The 18058-nt window shown below is 39.2% G+C and overlaps 2 protein-coding genes across 2 annotated transcripts in view; one reads left to right on the plus strand and one right to left on the minus strand.

Annotated features, from left to right (window-relative positions):
• pias2 (protein inhibitor of activated STAT, 2) overlaps positions 1-4778 on the plus strand; it is a 31204-nt gene extending 26426 nt beyond the window's left edge. The window contains exon 14 of the mRNA XM_038294112.1: positions 4098-4778. Within this exon, the coding sequence (XP_038150040.1) occupies positions 4098-4310 (213 nt within the window). The 3' untranslated portion in view covers positions 4311-4778. The remainder of the gene's footprint in view (positions 1-4097) is intronic.
• A 3792-nt stretch (positions 4779-8570) lies between these two features.
• Positions 8571-17232, minus strand: LOC119789277 (ubiquitin-conjugating enzyme E2 L3). Its single transcript, XM_038294098.1, has 4 exons — positions 17110-17232; positions 11654-11749; positions 11389-11575; positions 8571-9340 (listed from the first exon to the last, which is right to left on the minus strand). Exons 1-4 carry the CDS (start codon positions 17134-17136, stop codon positions 9186-9188), a joined length of 465 nt encoding a protein of 154 aa, XP_038150026.1. The 5' UTR covers positions 17137-17232; the 3' UTR covers positions 8571-9185.
• Between the last annotated feature and the right edge of the window lie 826 nt (positions 17233-18058).

The following is an 18058-nucleotide window of genomic DNA, read 5'->3' on the forward strand; positions in this document are numbered from 1 at the left end:
GAAACCACGGAAGGTGGGTTCTGAAGTGTTAGCCTGGATCAGAACCAGGTCGATCTTAGAAATGCAACAAGAAACCAGACCAGCTGACAATTTATTGAAATTAATAAACTGAAATATGACATTTATCAGCTGAATAATCGTCCGTCTTCCTGGTACCCGCCCAGAACCTTTACCCAGTCTTGTATCAGTGTGGCGCTGGCAGGTTAATACAGCCTGGGTATTATGGGATGTCCTCTCTGGACCGCTGCCCTCAGGAAGCTCGGGGAGAACCGTCAGAACATGGCGTAGTTCATATGAGTATTTATTACACATGTGAACTTTAGGCGGAAATCTGACGCCATACTTCAAAATGTTGTTTTACTAATTTAAAGCTCTTTTTTTAAAACCTCTTCTGGATCCTTCATAACAACACAGATGATTCTGATCCTGGTTCTGATTCCCTGTCTGTTGGAGGAAACCTTTGATCTATGTGGAATGTTCTGAACGGATCTACCAGGAAGGGGGATCTCGCGTCTGTTTTCAAGACAGTTTTTTGCTTCTAATCACAAACAGGATGAAGAAGCGCTAAATGTTTGGACCATTTTTACAGCTTCTTAGCTTATTAAGCTGCTCCAGTAAACCTGAACCACCAAGGAAATGTTGAGAACTTTATATTTGAGAACATTACTGAACACGTCACATGAGTTAGGATAATTGTGACCGTACGGAAAGCCAGAAATGCCATAAATATATTTCTGTTTGTGGTGTTGCCAACTCAGCGACTTTGTCGCTATATTTAGTGACTTTTCAGACCCCTCCAGCGACTATTTTTCAAAAAAGCGACTAGCGACAAATCTGGCGACTTTTTACGGTGTCGCTGGCGGCTTTTGGAGACTCTTACGTGAAAGCATGTATCGTTCCTACTCTTGTCCTCCAGCAGCAGCTGCTGCCGTGGGGCGCCGCCCCCATCCCAACCCCATTCTCCCGCAGGAGTCCCTCTCAGCGCTGCAGTCAGAGCCGCAGGATGTTTACCCTCAGCATCCAAACTGCAAATGAAGCGCGCATGTGCCGGGATTGACGGAGCAAATTGATCACGCGGTGTAAATGTAAAATGTTATTTGGTCTAAAATAATTTAAAATATTTTATCTTAAATAAATAACAGCATTTGATTCACACAGCCACAGTCAGAGAGGAAAACACAATGGACAAGGTGATTAAGTGACTAAGATTAACATTGATCTGCTGGTGAGAATCATTATGTCTCAGTCTAAACTGTACAGTCAAAAATACAGAAAAGAGTGGGAATCAAACCCTGAAAAAAGTAGCGCTATATATTGTTTAGTAAAGTGAGTAAAAACACTATTATATCATGTTTTTACTCACTTTTTGTCTTTCTGTAACGACATTATTTCTCCCACAGCATCATTAACATGCACATCACTTCCTGTGGCAGATTATGCTAATTATGTAATGACGTCATTTAGCGACTTTTAGCACAGCCGATAGCTACTTTCCTTACTGAGGAGTTGGCAACACTGTGTCAAAGTGTCACTGTGACTGAAGCACATGCAACACATTAATAGGTCATTTATTCTTTTTAAAATTTAGCTTATTACTAGTTGGTAGATATGTATTTTAATGTAATGGCAATATGCCAAATGCATCATTAATTATTTTAGCTCTTGCTTCACATATCTAAATAATTTTTTCGAGCATATTGGATATTATGACTTGGAGTAATAAGGTGATCTGAAGCTGAATGTCATTAAGAGTATCAGAAGCTAAAACTGTCACTTAGAAATCTTCATCTGGTTTTTTAGGCCTTATTTCAGCAGATATTTGATTTAATTTTAATGAGATTCCTCTGTTAAAGATGGGCCCTGTGTGTCTGCACCTTGACGCTCCCGTTTTTTTTCACTCGGGAAAAATTCTTTAAATAACACTTCATAACTTCTATGTATTAAATGACCAGGAGACATTAACAACCTTTGATCAATAAAGAATTTAATTTATATATGTGGCATATAAGAATTTGATAGGTTTAGGTTAAACCTGGGGTGGGCCAGTCGAGGCTGTCATCTGGCCTCACTTAGACCTAAGCACATAATTAAACATCGTCAATCAACACCTTTCTGAGTAGCCAGCTACCTTTCAACTGTTTTAAAAAAAAAAAAACATTTTTTTATGGATCTAAAAGGTGGGGCTCCAGTGTTATTTTTGTTTTTTTTTAATAGATGACAATCCTTAATCTTTGACCTCCCTCAGTCAACATGGAGGCTGCTACAGCATCTCTGTCTGCAGTCTGACGGCGGCAGGTTTAGGTTTAATCTGTGGCCATGATAGAAAAAAGCTCGTAAATCTGCCTTTCAGTGACTAGAACCTACCAGTAAATAAATAAAGCAGGACCTGAGCGGGCAGTAATGGATGCTCCTCTGTCTACAGTGCTGGAGCCGCCTTATATCCCCCAAACACTACAATGGCAATAACTTGTGTAATGTGCAATTTACCTTTTTTATACCATGCGCAATAACTGTTTGTCTATATTTGACACCCAGTGCAATAACTTTATATATATAAATACCTATCCATATAAATACCAGTGTAAACACCCTGTGCAATAACCCAGTATATGATTCTACTGTTTATAAAACATAAAATAATAAAAGGAAGCCATCATATGTGGACCCACTATATATACTGTTTGGCACATTCTTCTCCTTTGACTATTTTAGCTGATGTAACGAGTAAATATCTCTACTGTGAGATCAATAAAGTCCATCAATCAAACACCAGACGTCACTCAGGCTGAATCTGGTCGGTTCATCATAAATTTAGTCCAGTAATAGTTTTTGAAAAACGGGCTGTTTTTGGTCGGACTGATTTTGTCCCACTTTAGTCGAAAAATGGACGTTAAAAAGATCTTTTCAATGATCTGAAAATGACATCTTTTCAACCAAATGTAGACATCGTTTGGACGTAAACCCTGTCGTTTCGATGTCTTTTCAACCTGTTTTTGTTTTATTGGGTTTGTTACTAGTGAGTCATTTTGTTTGCTCACTGTAAAACAGATTGCCTTAAACTATTTATTGACTCAATTATTAGGTTGATTAGAAAATCCAAATATGACTTGTTTTTAAAGTACCATGGAAGTTAACCTTTTTAAAGTAGTTTTATTCTGTAAACTGAACTTTAGGCCATTATGTTTCCTACATTCAAATCTTTTTTTTAATACATCAATTGGACCTATTAGTACAGAGTGGATTTTCTCTTTTTTTTTTAAATGATCAATTCAATTCAGCTTATTTATATAGCGCCAAATTCACAACACAGGTCGTCTCAAGGCACTTTACAGTTCAACCAGATCATCCAGTCAGATTGATACAAAGTTTTCTATCTAAGAAAAACCAGTTGATTGCATCGACTCATTGACTCGAATACAATCCCTCACACTAAGCATGCTTATAGCGACAGTGGAGAGGAAAAACTCCCTTTTAGCAGGAAGAAACCTCCAGCAGAACCAGGCTCAGTGTGAGCGGCCATCTGCTGAGACTGACCGGGGTTAGAGGAGACAGAAGCTTTAGCATGGAAAATTTTTCAATCTGCAATCCTGTAATTGTTAAGTGACAATATTCAACAATCCACTGTGATGCAGCATTAAACCGTCCTCTTTAACCCATTAGCATCTAACTAACTCACATTGTTCCATTGTCAAAATCTGCTCAAACACTTCATTAGAGTGAAGGGGTTCATTCATTAAAATCTCTTTAATTTATATGCAAATAATTCAGACTAATCCATGTACATGGAGAAAGTGAAACCTGTAACCCAGCCTCGACACATTTAGGTTAGCAAAGTTTTTACAAAATGAGTTGTAATGTCCAAAAAAAACTCTAGATATTCCCTTGAAAGACGTTAGCAGATGATGCAGAGCTGTTCCAACCAAACGGTTTACATGTGCGACGAGGTCTTAGTCGTGACTTAATGTTGACTTTGTATCGGTAGTTAATATATTGTGGAGGTAGTGAAAGGAAATAAACTGAGATTGCTGTATTACCCTGAAATAGCTGAAAGTCAGAGATGTGAATCTATGTTTTTAAGAAATTCTTCTTCCTCTCAGCATTTCAGGTCTCAGATGTATTTGGAAAACCTTTCAGGCATCCAGAGCAGCGTAGCAGCTGGAAGCAGCTCCGCTCTGGTCTCCTCCAGCTCCAGCAGCAGCAGCTACAACACCAGCAGCCACACGGCCTCCATCCATGACACCAGAGGGGGAGGGGGGCGCTCTGGAGATGTGACCGGAGGTAGCCTGTCGGACATTATCTCACTGGACTGAGCCACGTTCTTCACACCTTCTCCAGGCTTCCTGTCAGACTCTTTCCATGCTGAACCTCTCTGGTGGACCTCATCCTTCTCTAAGAGAGGAAACATCCAGATGTTGACATCTGTCATTTAACCGTGCCTCATATTCAAAGGTTCTGATTAGGAGGGACGTCCCGGAAAAGCTGGTTTCCTCCAAGGACGGTGAGGAAAAAACAGAATCTGTGTTTAATATAAAATCAGCTGAGCTAATGACAAAACCAGAGCGAGAGAACCCCAACAGAACCAGACTGGGCTCCAAACATCTCCATACTGGAAACACAAACTGGGGGGGGGGGGGGGGGGGTTATTTATTGATGTGGGAAAATGGAAACGGATACCAGCAGTGACCTGAGCTCCTCTTTCTGCCAATAAATCAGATCAGAGTATTGATCATCATAATCGATTGATCAATAAAGACTCTGCAAAAAAGCAAAAAAAAAAATAGTAGAAATCAAAATAAGCAATTTTTTTTCTTAAAGTGCATTTTTTTTTCTTGAACTGAGGAGGAAAGTGAAACATCTTGCCAATGGAACAAGACAACTTGCATTGACAATAAGATACAACTTACCAACTCACATCAAGGGTAAATGTGCTTAAATTATACTTATTTAGATGGTATCTGCATTGTGATGACATCATCGATTTTATGTCGTTTCAAGGCAGCAGAAATCCCAAACCTCGCTGCAACCGTTGGTTAGTTTTTCATAACTTTAAAATGTATGTTCAGGCAGGAAAATCGTGCAGGACCAGCAGCTAAGGACTGGATGGTCTGCATCCAGGAAATGATTTATTTCCTCCTTTCTGTGAGCGAATCTTAGAAAAGAATCCTTTAAATCAAAAAGACTCAACTGTTTACTTTAATACTGATTTCGATCTATTTGTCTTTGGTTTAAAAAAAAAAACTTTTTAATGTTCAAAGTTTAAAGGTAAAAACTTTTTTCTTTGAAATATTTTAATATCCTAAATTCTAATATGCAGATGATAAAAGCCCCAGTAAAACCAGTTTAAATGAAACCAGTTAACCAGATACCAAACCCTACAAAATCTGAAGTTGTTTATTTAAATATGAGGAATAATTACAGCCCTTTTAGCTCTGTGCTGCTCAGAGGAAATCATGGGATGTTTAGTCTTGCTTTTGTTTTTCTATCATTTAGAGATGGTTTTTGTATTAAACACAGCCATGTTTCCATGTTTCTATTTGTTGCAACTCCAGAAAGATCCTCATCAGATGTTTGGACGCTTCTGCTTTAACTTCAGTTTCAGGATGAAAGCTCCTTATGAACTGAGATGTAAAATAGTTGATCTGGATGTTGGAAACCAGATTCACCCTGAAATCGGAGCGGTTCTGAAAGAAGCGGCTCACTGAGGCCCTTCTGCAGGTTCTGTTGGCTGAAGCCGGATTCTTTTTTGTCATAAAGCATCAGATCCATGTTAGGTCAACCAAAATACCAACATGCATAACTGGATCCTCAACACATCATGATCCAAAGGAACTCAGAAAGGACCGGTTGGACAGTTCTGATCCAGATCATGATTTCATGGACCTGCCGAAGAAACTGGTCAAACATCTCGGCTTCATGTGAGGAATTGGACCAACGTTCCTCAGACCACTAACCCTTCACTGAAGGAATCTGAACCTAACAGGCTGAACCCACATGGTCCAAACATCTTTTTTCCTGCTACTAAGGATACATTTTTCTTTTTCAATTACCTAAATAGTCAATGGTTCTGGTTTTTAAATAACTTTTTATAACTGTATGGATCGGTTCTGCTGTTAGAAAAGTTCATGTTGAAAAAATCTGTAAACCTTTTTTATTTTACTTTATTAAACTTTTTAATCCTTTTATTCACAATTCATGATTTCTGATTTATTTATGGATTAAACCTCAGTTCTAGACTGGGGAGAACCAGTCTGGAACTTTCCTCCGGTCCAGTCTGCTCCGTCATTCCTGTAGACGGCGTCACTGCTGTGTCTCCAGGTTAGTTATTGGAGGTCAATCATTCTATTAAAAGTTAAACACATTCTAAAAGTTTTCATTTAGTGAAATTCCTTCTAACATATCAAACTCCATCCTTCTCACCTGCATCAGAAAGCAGATTTCTGTTAAGTATTCAGTTTTGGGTCTGTTTCAGATAGTCGGAGTTCTTCTTTTCTGACTTCCTAATCAGAGTTTTCTGTTTCAAAACAGATGATGTCAATAGAAACTAAAGAACTCTTAAGTTCACCTCATGTAGAGACATCATCAATGAAATGCAGAAATCATGATTCACCATGTCAACAGCAGCTCAATAAGTGCATTTAACCCCTCCCCCTGAGGAGCAAACAGGGGGGTTAAGGGTCTTGCTCAGAGCGCCAGTCTTTGGGAGTGGGTTTTGAACTCACAACCTCAGATTTCCAAGCCCTTACGCCACCACTCCCCCCCAGAGTAGGACAGTTATTTCAGTCTGAGATCCAAAGATTTTGATTCAGTGAGATTTAAATATTAAGATTTCTATTAATTTCCCTTTATTTATTTTTTTCAGTTTCATGCATTAGTATCTATCTTTGTCCATTTTAACTTTTTTTTAATATTCAGTTTATATATGAGCAGCACTTTGGTGTTATTGTAGGGTATTTACATATAAAACATATAAATGTAGCATTTATAAATTAGATGTAGAAATAGGTTTAGACCATCAATACAGATGTTTCTAGCGTTAACATATCATTCAGACTCTCAACCCCATACTGCCCCCCAAGGGGATGGGTTAAATGCAGAAGTAAATTTCTCCCATGTGAAATCAATTAAGTTTAATTGTTATATTTAGTGTCTGCCACAAAAAGTGAGAGAAAAAGCCCTTAATTTGAAAAAAAAGGTAAACAAATGTGATGTCTTTTGCTAGAATCTTATTCATTGTATAATTTGTGCGCACCGAGTGTCTTGGTGCAACATAACAGGCAGTGATTCCCTAAAACTAATGTTTAGCAGGTAATCTTTGCACTACCTACATTTCAAACTGATTAAGTATTTAATTTCTTTATTGCAAAAATATTTAAAGTCCACTGTTATTTTCTAAGCAGACATTCAGAAGAGATTTTTATTTTGAAAAAGATAAAATGCCTAATTGTGCTTCAATCAGCCTATTCTGATGGGAGACATCTTCAGAGCTGCATCCAGAAAAGAAAACCATGTCCAACACTTCCTGGTACAGATCTGAACTTAAAAATATACATTTGACCATTAAGCTGATTAAACACCTCTAGCGGGATATGTTGTCATTTTGCTGTTTTAAAATGTCTGACCTTCCAGCTCACTGCATTAATGCACCAACAAAACCAGAACTGAACAGATATTTCAGGCCTTGAATATTGCTATGCTCAGAACGATTCATATCATCGCTCTGCTGTTTAAACCATTCGTTTATGCAGTGCTTCAGATGTTGGAAGGTTCTGGGTGCTTCTATGAACTCCAAATGTTTGGAAATCTGCCATCATTTCTCCAGGTTCCTCTATCCATGGATGGAAGGACAGCCCCTGCTATGATGCTCCTGTCTGCAGACTTCTTCCTCCTCCTTAAACGGTGTCTGTGATAATATCACCAGAGGTCTGGTCTGACCAGACACCTGATCTGCTGCAGAGAACTTAAAACCAGCATTTTCCTGGAAGCCTCTGCAGCTGAACGTAGTTTTTTCAAAGAACAGCTTCGATTTCAGGTCTTCCTGGAGCTTCTTTCCTCTTAAAACTACAGTGGATTTTGAGTTTTCTGAACCAGATCAGGGACGCGGCCACAGCCTGGTGCAGTTCCCAGGTTACGGTCAAATATTTTCCCATCTAGAAGTTAGTAAAAGAAGCTGTGCAACAAAAAAACTAATCTTTGAAATCATTCTGTTATATATCAAAGCAGCTGGTCCAGATTTGCAGAGCAGCAGAATGGCGACATCAGGTGGTCTGACTCCATCAGTGGATCATTAAGCTGCCCTCTCTAGTTATGTGTGGCTGCCCTCTTGTTTGTATATTTATACCAAAAAAGGCTTTAAATTAGTTTAATTGTTTAGAAATAAATGGCAGTTAACAGCATTAGAGATTCTTTTGTTTGACCCGAATATAAAGGTGGCAGGTTTTAGCTTCAGTTCTGATTTCCAATGGAAACTTGATTTAGAATTACGCACACAGACCCCTATAAAGCATCTAAATAATTAATTTAGAAATCCTTCAGGACAAACAGTGGATGAAGGAATAACCAAGAGCAGCAGCTTTGTCTTAAAATCATCTGTATTGGAAAAAGGTGTAGATATAGAGTATTTAGATGATGCATGTGGAAGTTTACAGCTCAGAGAAATGCAGTAAATTGACGCTCGCTGTTCAGCTCCAGCTTTCCTCTGGTCACATTTATTTTATTTTTTAAAAAATCACTGCTTTCTGGGGACAAAATGAAAAAGTTCAGTTCGTCAAAAAATTTATACATAAGATCTATAATCTATAGATCTATAAACAAGGTTTATAGAAAGGAAGGAAAGGAATACATTTCTCAGAATGTTTCCATCTGACTTATTGTGAGCATCGTGTTTCACTAACTATTATTTTTACATTTGGACTAAAATTAAAGAGTTAGAGAAGACCAGAACATCTTCGAGAGAAACGGAGGAGAGAAGGGAGCCCGCCTCATCCGGACCGCCCGGGAGGGGCCGGGACGCCCCCCCCCTCCCTCACGTGGGCGGCTCCGGGCCTGCAGAGTGGAATGCTGCAGCAGAACAGTGTGGAGAGTGAACAAGCCGGGTGGTTAGAGGTATCGACAGCAGAAACCCGATGAGCGGAGAACAGGAGAACAGCAGAAGAGAGAAAGAAACGGGGCGATGTGCTCGTCGCTGATTAGTCCAGGGGCCGCTTTTCTCCGTGTTTCTTTGTGAATTCTTCAGCATTCTTCAAGAATTTTTTACGGTCCTTTGAGTATTCCTCTGCTAAGTCTGCCCTCAGAGGATGTTCTGGCTGAGGATCGTTGACCAGCGCGATGAGGGACTGAATCACTGCAAGACAAAAAAAAAGATCCAAAATCAGCTTTAAAACAGGACTTTTAATGAAAGGTGGTAGCTTTCACAGCATTTATTATTATTGAACTTTATTGATCTCACATTGGACAAATGTATCTCTGAATTTAACCCATCCCCTTGGGGAGCAGTGGGCTGCCATCACACGGCGCCCAGGGACCAATCAGGGTCTTCCTCAGAGACACAGAGTGGCACTCTGTGGGAGTGGGTTTCAAACTCACAACCTCTCTATGCCCTAACCACTAGGCCGCCACTGTCCTTCAGAAAGCACTGACCAAAAACAGTCTGACTAAACTCAATGAAGTTATTATCTAAACTGCTGCTTTGCATCATCACTAGTGATTATGATACATGAGCAGAGGACATCGGCCGATCCGATGCTACTGCTCAATGAATTAACCGTATAACTTTGCTATGCGAGTAAAATCATGCTGGACATGAACATTGTTAAAAAGGTAGCAAAATGAACACATCAGTAGCTGCTGTGGGCTCTGAAGGATGATGTAATTATCATCTCAATCATATACCCCATTTACACTACCCTTGAAAAACCGATCCATGCAGAGACCGGTCCGAGCTCAGATCAGTTAACCAGGCCGAGCTCGGTTCCGACGACCGTTTACACATCACTCTCTCGGTTCCTCGCCTCCTAGTGACGATCTGCGGTATTACTGCCAGTATTGAAGGAGGAAATCAAGCAGTTGGTGGCGGTAATGCACCTAAAGTTGTTTGCCAAACGGCATAAAACACAAGAAGAAGACGAAGGAGGAGGGAATCAAGCAAATCAAAATGGCGGCGCCCGTCACATTCAAAAGTTATGCTTGATTATTATTGCTGTACTTCGGTGTTATAGTTTAAAATGCCATTATTTTAAATGTTGCGTGGAGAAGATTTCGATTGTTGTTTATAGTTGTTCGAGCGAGGGAAAAACCGAGCCGAGCCCACCTCTGGAACCGGTCTGCAGTTAGCTCGGTTCGGTTGCGTCTAACTCGGTTCAGTTCAGTTTGCTTTCCATTTACACACGATGTTATCTCAGCTACTGAGCTCGGACCGGTCTCGGCACGGTTTTTCAAGGGGTAATAAAAGTCACTGGATTAGCATAAATGTATTGATGTGTATGATATAAAAAAAAAAAGGAGTTCAAGTTCTGAGTTTAAGCCCCACTCCCACAGAACGCTACTCTGGGTCCCAGAGCAAGACCCTTAACCCCACAATGCTGCAGAAGCTTGGTTTGGTTAGAAGGCTTCCAGCCGTACATGTTTGAGCCCTTGCCTTGCAACCCCGCCAGTTCTGTTAGCTCTAAGCATGTTCCTTGTTATGAAACTTCTTGAGGTGTTTCAATAAGTTGATGGTGTTATATTTAATATGACCGCGTTGTGTTGTTGCGCTGCCGCATGACGGCAGAGCATAGCATAGAGTTAGAATGAATAGATCGGCCCCTTTATAGAGTCAATTGTCACCGATAACGATCTAGTTTTTTTCCCCCTTATATCTGGACCGATGCCGATAAAAATATCAGATCGGTGCATCCATAATCCAAACCTGGACTTCCTGTTCTCAGGGGGCGGGGCTTAGTTGAGGTCAGCTTTTGATCATAGCGTTTTGTTTGGGGCCAGATGTGGATCAAGCTTGCATGCCCCTCCACCATGCAGAAGCTGTATCAATTAATTTTTTTTTCAGGTCTGGCTCCGCCCCCTGAGCTTGAACAAAAACGTACGATTTTGAAAGAAGTTTAGACTGCCCATAATCTGACTAAGTGCAATGAGGGCAATTTGAAAATGTAAGGGGGCGCTGTAGAGTTATATGCAACTTTTTGTGAAACCTGGAAATTTTTCATAACCTTATACTCGTCTTTAATTGACACTCCAGATGTTACCAGATCCTCCTGAGGTTTATTACTTATTTTTCTAAACATGTTAAAGTTATTTTTTAACCCAAAAATTAAAATTATATATTAAGGGAAAATGCGCAGTATGGATGGATCTGGATCTCGTTTCATATTAACGGTTCCACTCAGGACGACCCACCTTGGTCCGTTTTGGTGGCGGGCTTCCAGTTCTCAGCGCTGATCACAGGCAAGCACACCTGGCCCTTCTCATCGATGTTGGGGTGGTAGATCTTTGTCTTGAATGTGATTTTTGGAGGCTTGAATGGGTACTCAGTTGGAAAAACTATTTCAATCCTGAATGCCCCTTTGTCATAAGGTGGGTTGTCCTGAAAGAAAAGTTTACAGTTAAAACTAGAGACTGAAAAATGGTCGAGCAGAGGAGAAAAACTGTGAAAACTTCTTACAGGAACAATAAGCCCTTGCCAAGACAAAAGGTTTGATTCCTCAACTTGAATGTTTCTGAAGTTCTTCATCCCAGATCTCCGAATCTCTTCAAGTTCCTGATGAACCAAGCATACAACAGTCATTACGTCATGCTACATTTGTCCAGAAAAATCATGTATTAGGGTAAAAAACATAATAAAAATACATTTTAATTTTATTCATCGCTGAGGTTGATCAGGTTTACCAAATAAAACAAAATATGCGAGTGAAAAGAGTTGGAAAGTAAAGCCTGTACATGTGAATAAAACAGATTTCAAACAGAAGATGAGTCTCACGTAAAAACATTTAGCTCAGTTTCTTCATACAGGGGCAATTGATAACTGACGCAGGCCAGCTGAATTTAAAGGGACGAGTGAAAACGGTTCAACTACGGCAGTTGTGGAAATAGTTGTGAAGGATGCTGAGGCTTCTAACAGCATAAAGAATGCCTCCATGTTTTCAGGCTGCTGCTCTTTTCACCAATGTAAATACTAGGACTGCGCTCAATTTTGGCATTCCTGGGAACTCTCTCTCACAATTGGCTCAGAAACCAGGAAGTAAACACAGTAGCTCTTCTCCGTACGAGTTTGAGCAGAGAAAAACTGATCTGAAACATTGTTGACATTGAGGTCTGATTGTTTAAGATGATTACTTTTGTTAATTTTATTATTTATTGCTACTTAAATACTATTTACAAAACTATTCTGTTGAGACAAGTTTCACTGGTTTTGTTGTTGTTTTTTTTAAATCAAGATTAACACAAACACTATCAACTAGTAGAGATTTAGCAGTTCAGGATTTTCAAAGGCTGATGCCAATTATTGTGACATTAGTCTAACTAATCCCTGATATGCAATGTTGATGCAATGTAAACAAAATAAAAGCCTCAGAAAGACAGCTAGGAGGACCCACAATAGACGCCTGTATAAACTTATAAGTATTTTTCCATGATTATGAAAGTCAACTAATATAACATCTTAGAAATATATATCTTTTAAATGGAAATGCACAAAATCCTGGAGCATTAGTTAGTGACGAATGCTGTAATCGTCGACTGATGTATACTGAAAAATCAGAAGTCTTAAAGCCATTATCTCAAGTTTTTTTCGAAACTGTAATGTTTACATTTAGTAAATTTATTTTCATAATTAAAATTTTCGCATTAATTAATAGAAAGGCAGCTACATTACCCTGACCCTGTTAAATAATTCAGAAATAAATCTAGAAGACCTCCTTCCCTTGTTCCAGTACCAAAGCCACTCAGCCATCAGTCCTCAGTGATTTTAGACCCATTTCCCATCAGGAAGGTCGTGATTCACCTCAGCAAGCAAACAAGCAGCTACCAGGACCCCATGCAGTTTGCTTATCACCATGGAGTTGATGATGCCATCATACAAATACTTCCACAAAGTCATTCAGAAAAGGCAGACAGCACTGGGACGATCTTATATTTTTGATTTATCCAGAGCATTTCACATAATTCAGCCTATTTTACTTTGTGAGAATCTCCAGAAGACTCAGGTGGGGGCATCAAGAACCGCCTGGATCAAAGAATACCTGACAAAATGGACCACAGTTCGTTAGACTGAAGGGTCAGCTGTCTAATCAAGTAATCAGGAGCACCACAGGGGACGGTACTCTCTCCATTCCTTTTAAGGCCATAACACAGAGGGCATTGTTTAGCATCTGATCTAACGGAAAATTTGATAGTATTACCCCCAGATTCCACATACTCCGTCAGTGCTCCGACCCGCTCACGTACGTTGTCCGGAGTGCTTGTCTGTCATGTTATTAAAGAGAACTGTTCCACATCCACCGCTATTGCTCCGCCCGTCACCATCAAAATACAGAGCTGGGCTATTTTTGCTCCGGTCAGGTCAACATCTGCCATTGCAATCGCACCAAACAGCAAAAGAACCTTGAGAAGATCCGGTTTGTCCAATTAAAATATAGTAATGACAATTCGGTAACTACAAATTATAGCATAATTCTTATAAATCCCTAAAAACTAAGGCCATTTAACAAAATCTTGATCAAAATATTTATTTTATACCAAGAGGCTTAAAAGTTTTATCAAATCCAGTCACAACAACTTCCAAGAGATCATCTCACAACTTCAAAAGAAACGTCTTATCGCAGGACAGAATGAAGAGATGAAGCAGAGAAAACAAACATAGTTGATCAGAGGACGATTTTGTGTTTGCATAGCTCTGACGATGCAGCAATGTGGTGGAAAGGACTTAGACAGTGCCCAAGAAAAGAAAAGTAAAACCCATCAGCTTGAGCTAAAACACCAAGTAAAATCTCTGTATAACAAGATAAACCTGCCAAGTTCGCACCATTTGGGAACACAAAGCATGAATATAGCAGGCAGAACCGACTTTAACATTCCCGATCAATAAGACATTTCAATAAACTATGTACTTTACCCATGACAGGAGGTCAGGAGAACAGAAATCAAAGTGAAAGTGAACTCCTCTGAGCTTTAAAAAATAAACAAAAACAAACACAGAACAACTACGAGAGACTCGTGGACAATGGAGGACACATGCAGCTAAATGCCCCCCCTAATATGAAATTTAAAAAAAAACTCCACAAACTAAAGCTCTTAGTCCCTTCTGTATATACACAGATTAAAGATCTTGGAAGAAGAGATTATTAATCTTCTTTTGATATTCAAATATTATGGTGGAGTTGTTTAATAATGTGGGTTCCCAGCAGTCTGTTTTTACCGGAATTGAAAAAAATCTTTATCCTTAATGGTCTGGATTACAATGGCTACAATGGTGACATTATGCTGTAATAACTCCTTTACGACATCTACATAGTGGTTTCAGTAAAAACGAAACTTAACTTGTTGCACTTTATTCTATGATGGCTGAAAGTGCATTTTCCTTTGCTTAATAATAACTTGCAAAAGCACTTAAATAGTATATAGGATGTTTTAAAGCAAATATTTTTTACTCAATTTCCACTCTGATCTTCTGATGAACGTATACAGCATTTGCCTTTTATCTTTACATTCAATTTTGATATATGATGGGAAGAATTTTGAAATATTCTGATAATACAGTATCACAAAACCCAATACTACCCCTATTGGCCATATTGTCCAGCTCTGATATATGAATCTAAAACAATCCATTTGGTAATTAATTCACACGCCTTAATAAATATGTGTTGAACTAAAAGAATATATTAAATTACTGCACTTTGTTCATTAAAAGAAAAGTTTGTGGTTAAATATCTACAGACACAGAAGGGTTTTCATCTTCAATCCAAAATATCATAAATTGTTGCTCAGAAGGTTCTTCTTCCTGCATGTCATTTAAATTTTTTAGGGTTTACTTAATTAGTTGAACATTTTTAATTTAATTAATTAATTTGATGCTCAGTAAAAACACAATAATAACAGAGGAAAACATCTGGCCTCTCAGATGTCCGCCACTTCTGGCCTAAATCTTAATTTAAAATCAGTCTGAAATCACACATGTAGAAGAATCTGAGGAGAATGTGACATCTCCTCGTTAAAAATGAAGACATATACCTCAGAAATATGAACTAAGTTTCCAAACCGCTGCAACCCTCTGAAAATCCCCTTGTCAAACTGAACATGTGCTGCTTTTCCAGCAATTTAGCAGCATTACTTTTTAGAAACTAATAAAAGAACCGAATCATTGGTGGAGTGAGAAAATCACTTCAGTCAATCAGTTATTGAAACCCGGCAGACAGTTATAAAGCTGCAGAGTTAATCACAGCTTATCTTGTACCTTTAGCTCTCAGTTCTCTGTCATAATAGACGCTAATCTCTCTAGCTTTGAATTTCAGATGAACAGGAACTCCTCCTCTGTTCCTCTTCTCAGATAAGGATCAGACTAGAACCCGTATCGGCTACACAATTTTTCTCCAAAGTTTTATAAATATTTGCTTTTATGAAAGCTAAAATAAAAATATCTAATTTTGTACTTTGAGTTTATTTTCAAACATGTAAAAATGACTGAAACGGGTATTTTTCGGTGGCGCAGTGGTTAGCGCACACAACCCATGTATGGAGGCCTTAGACCTGGACGCTGGGCGACCCGGGTTTGAATCCGACCTGTGGTTCTTTCCTGCATTTTCCCCCCTTTCTCTCATACCCCCTTTCCTGTCAGCCTACGTTCCATAAAACTGAGTCACTATTGCTGTAAAAACACACAAAAAAGACTGAAACAAATAATGTAATATTCATTGATAGAATGAATAAATCAATCAATGATAGAAATAGTCATTTAGTAATCCAAAATGCATCAACAGTATACAGGATAAATGATGAAATCTGCTGACTCAGTGCAGGAATTATGTCACCCTGTAAAGTAAATATTTAAATGTATCCTATTTCTATTAGATATAACCTATTAGGAAACCCATTTCTAACAGACACTGATCAGAAAAATTATTCAAGAGATTTTTTATAGCAAAATAATAAGTTGCAGCCTTAATGAAAACATACTAATAAGTATGTTTTTTTTAATTGCCTTTTATTCGTAAAAAGAGTGATCATTCTGTCTTCAAAAGAAAGACTTTAATTTATAAAGAAAACATGAGACTATTTTTCCTTGTGTCTGAACTGAGGGAACTTGTTTGTTTTATTTCATCACTATTATATCAATTTACTACTAAACTCCAGCTGTTTTGTGTCTGAGCTGCTTTAATCTTGTCTTTAGGCGTGGATCAGAGTTACAGGAAAACTTCCATCTCTGCCACCCAGGCGGAAGTTTATGAACAAAAGGTTTATGGCTGAAGCAGATAAACTGCGTTCATGTGAGGCTGTTAAAGGTGCAGCTCTGAGCGCGCTCACGCGCAGTCCGCGCGCGGGCGCGCAGACCCAATTATCGTTTCAACAGCAGGAGCGCTGAAATCGAAACTCGACTAAAAACACGAACAGTTGAGAATAAAACACAAACTCGACGTTTCCAAGACGTTAACCCCACTAGGAAGACACCACAGGTAACAGCTTACCGACTAAAACTGGTCCACATAACCAGAGAGGTGCATTATTACCGGCTGGCCTCACTAAACCAGCGAACCAGTCACGCACAGAAACCGAAAACGTTTGGAGAAAACACCTTAAATCCCACCGCCTCCCCCACATCCTGTATCAAACACCCGCTAAAACTCTGATTTCCTAACCAAACGTGGCTTCCTTGGCTTTGGTATCAGAGGAGAGCTAACGAAGGATTCTGTGGCCTAGCCGCACAATACTAGAGCGTTGATTCCAGACCAGTAATGACCTCTCGTCAACAGAAGATTTATAGAATTAGAAAGCTAGAATTTGAACCGATACACGGTGCAGTTAGGCTGTTGGTTCATGGGGACAATGTGACCGCGAAGCTCGGCCCTCATAAAGTCTTTAAGCATTAAAAAGAAAACGCCGTAGAATTCAAACTGAAACATTTACCTTGGCCAGCCTTCTGCTCGCCGCCATCTTGAAGTCACTGTGTCGTTCCCAAAATGCACAGCGACACAAAAAGCTTTTCTCCTTTACAGCGTTTAGTGGCGGTTTGCAAACAAAGAAATAACCAATATCGCCCCCTATTGGTGTGGAGCCATGAACATGCGATCTCCAGAAGTCAGATTCTGAATTCCTCTGTAGCGAGTCGAAAGGATCGAAACTAAGTTTAATTTTAAATTATTGTGAGTCTATATTGCTTTCAGATTAGTGAAACATTTAATGTGTTTTCATCTTGTCCATAATTAATGGATCTATCATGAATGATGTCCAGCCTCTTCCTTTTCCCTTTTCTTTCTTCTTCACCTGGTTTAAGCCAAATGTATATTGCAAAATCAGATTTTACTTCTATTCAACTAAGTGCATTCAATTAAAACTCTTCTAGCAGCCTTGCCACTTTTGTAACAGTTAATCTCTTTGTAGGGCCCTAGCCACCATGGAGCCCTAAACAGAATTGGATTTTGGGCCTTTATTTCGGCCAATTATATGGATTTACACACCTACCACTAATTAATAGCAGCTCTGGGAGGGCCGGTTACATGCATATTCCATTCAATCAGTTTATTTCTATAGCACCAATTCACAACACATGTCATCTTAAGGCACTTTACTGTTCACCAGATCATAAAGTCACATTGATTTAAAGTTTTCTATCTAGGGAAAACTAGTTGATTGCATCGACTCATTGACTCTGCAGCAATCTTTCACACTAGGCATGCTTGTAGCTACAGTGGAGAGGAAAAACTCCCTTTTAACAGGAAGAAACCTCCAGCAGAACCAGGCTCAGTGTGAGCGGCCATCTGCTGAGGCCGACTGGGGTTCAAGTAGACAGAAGCAGAGATACAAAAAGCAGCTGTAAAGGTGGCCCCATCCAGGAAACACACAACCAAGCAGACAA

Source organism: Cyprinodon tularosa, unplaced genomic scaffold, assembly GCF_016077235.1.
Source record: "Cyprinodon tularosa strain WSP-4 unplaced genomic scaffold, ASM1607723v1 ctg334, whole genome shotgun sequence".
NCBI lineage: Eukaryota > Metazoa > Chordata > Actinopteri > Cyprinodontiformes > Cyprinodontidae > Cyprinodon > Cyprinodon tularosa.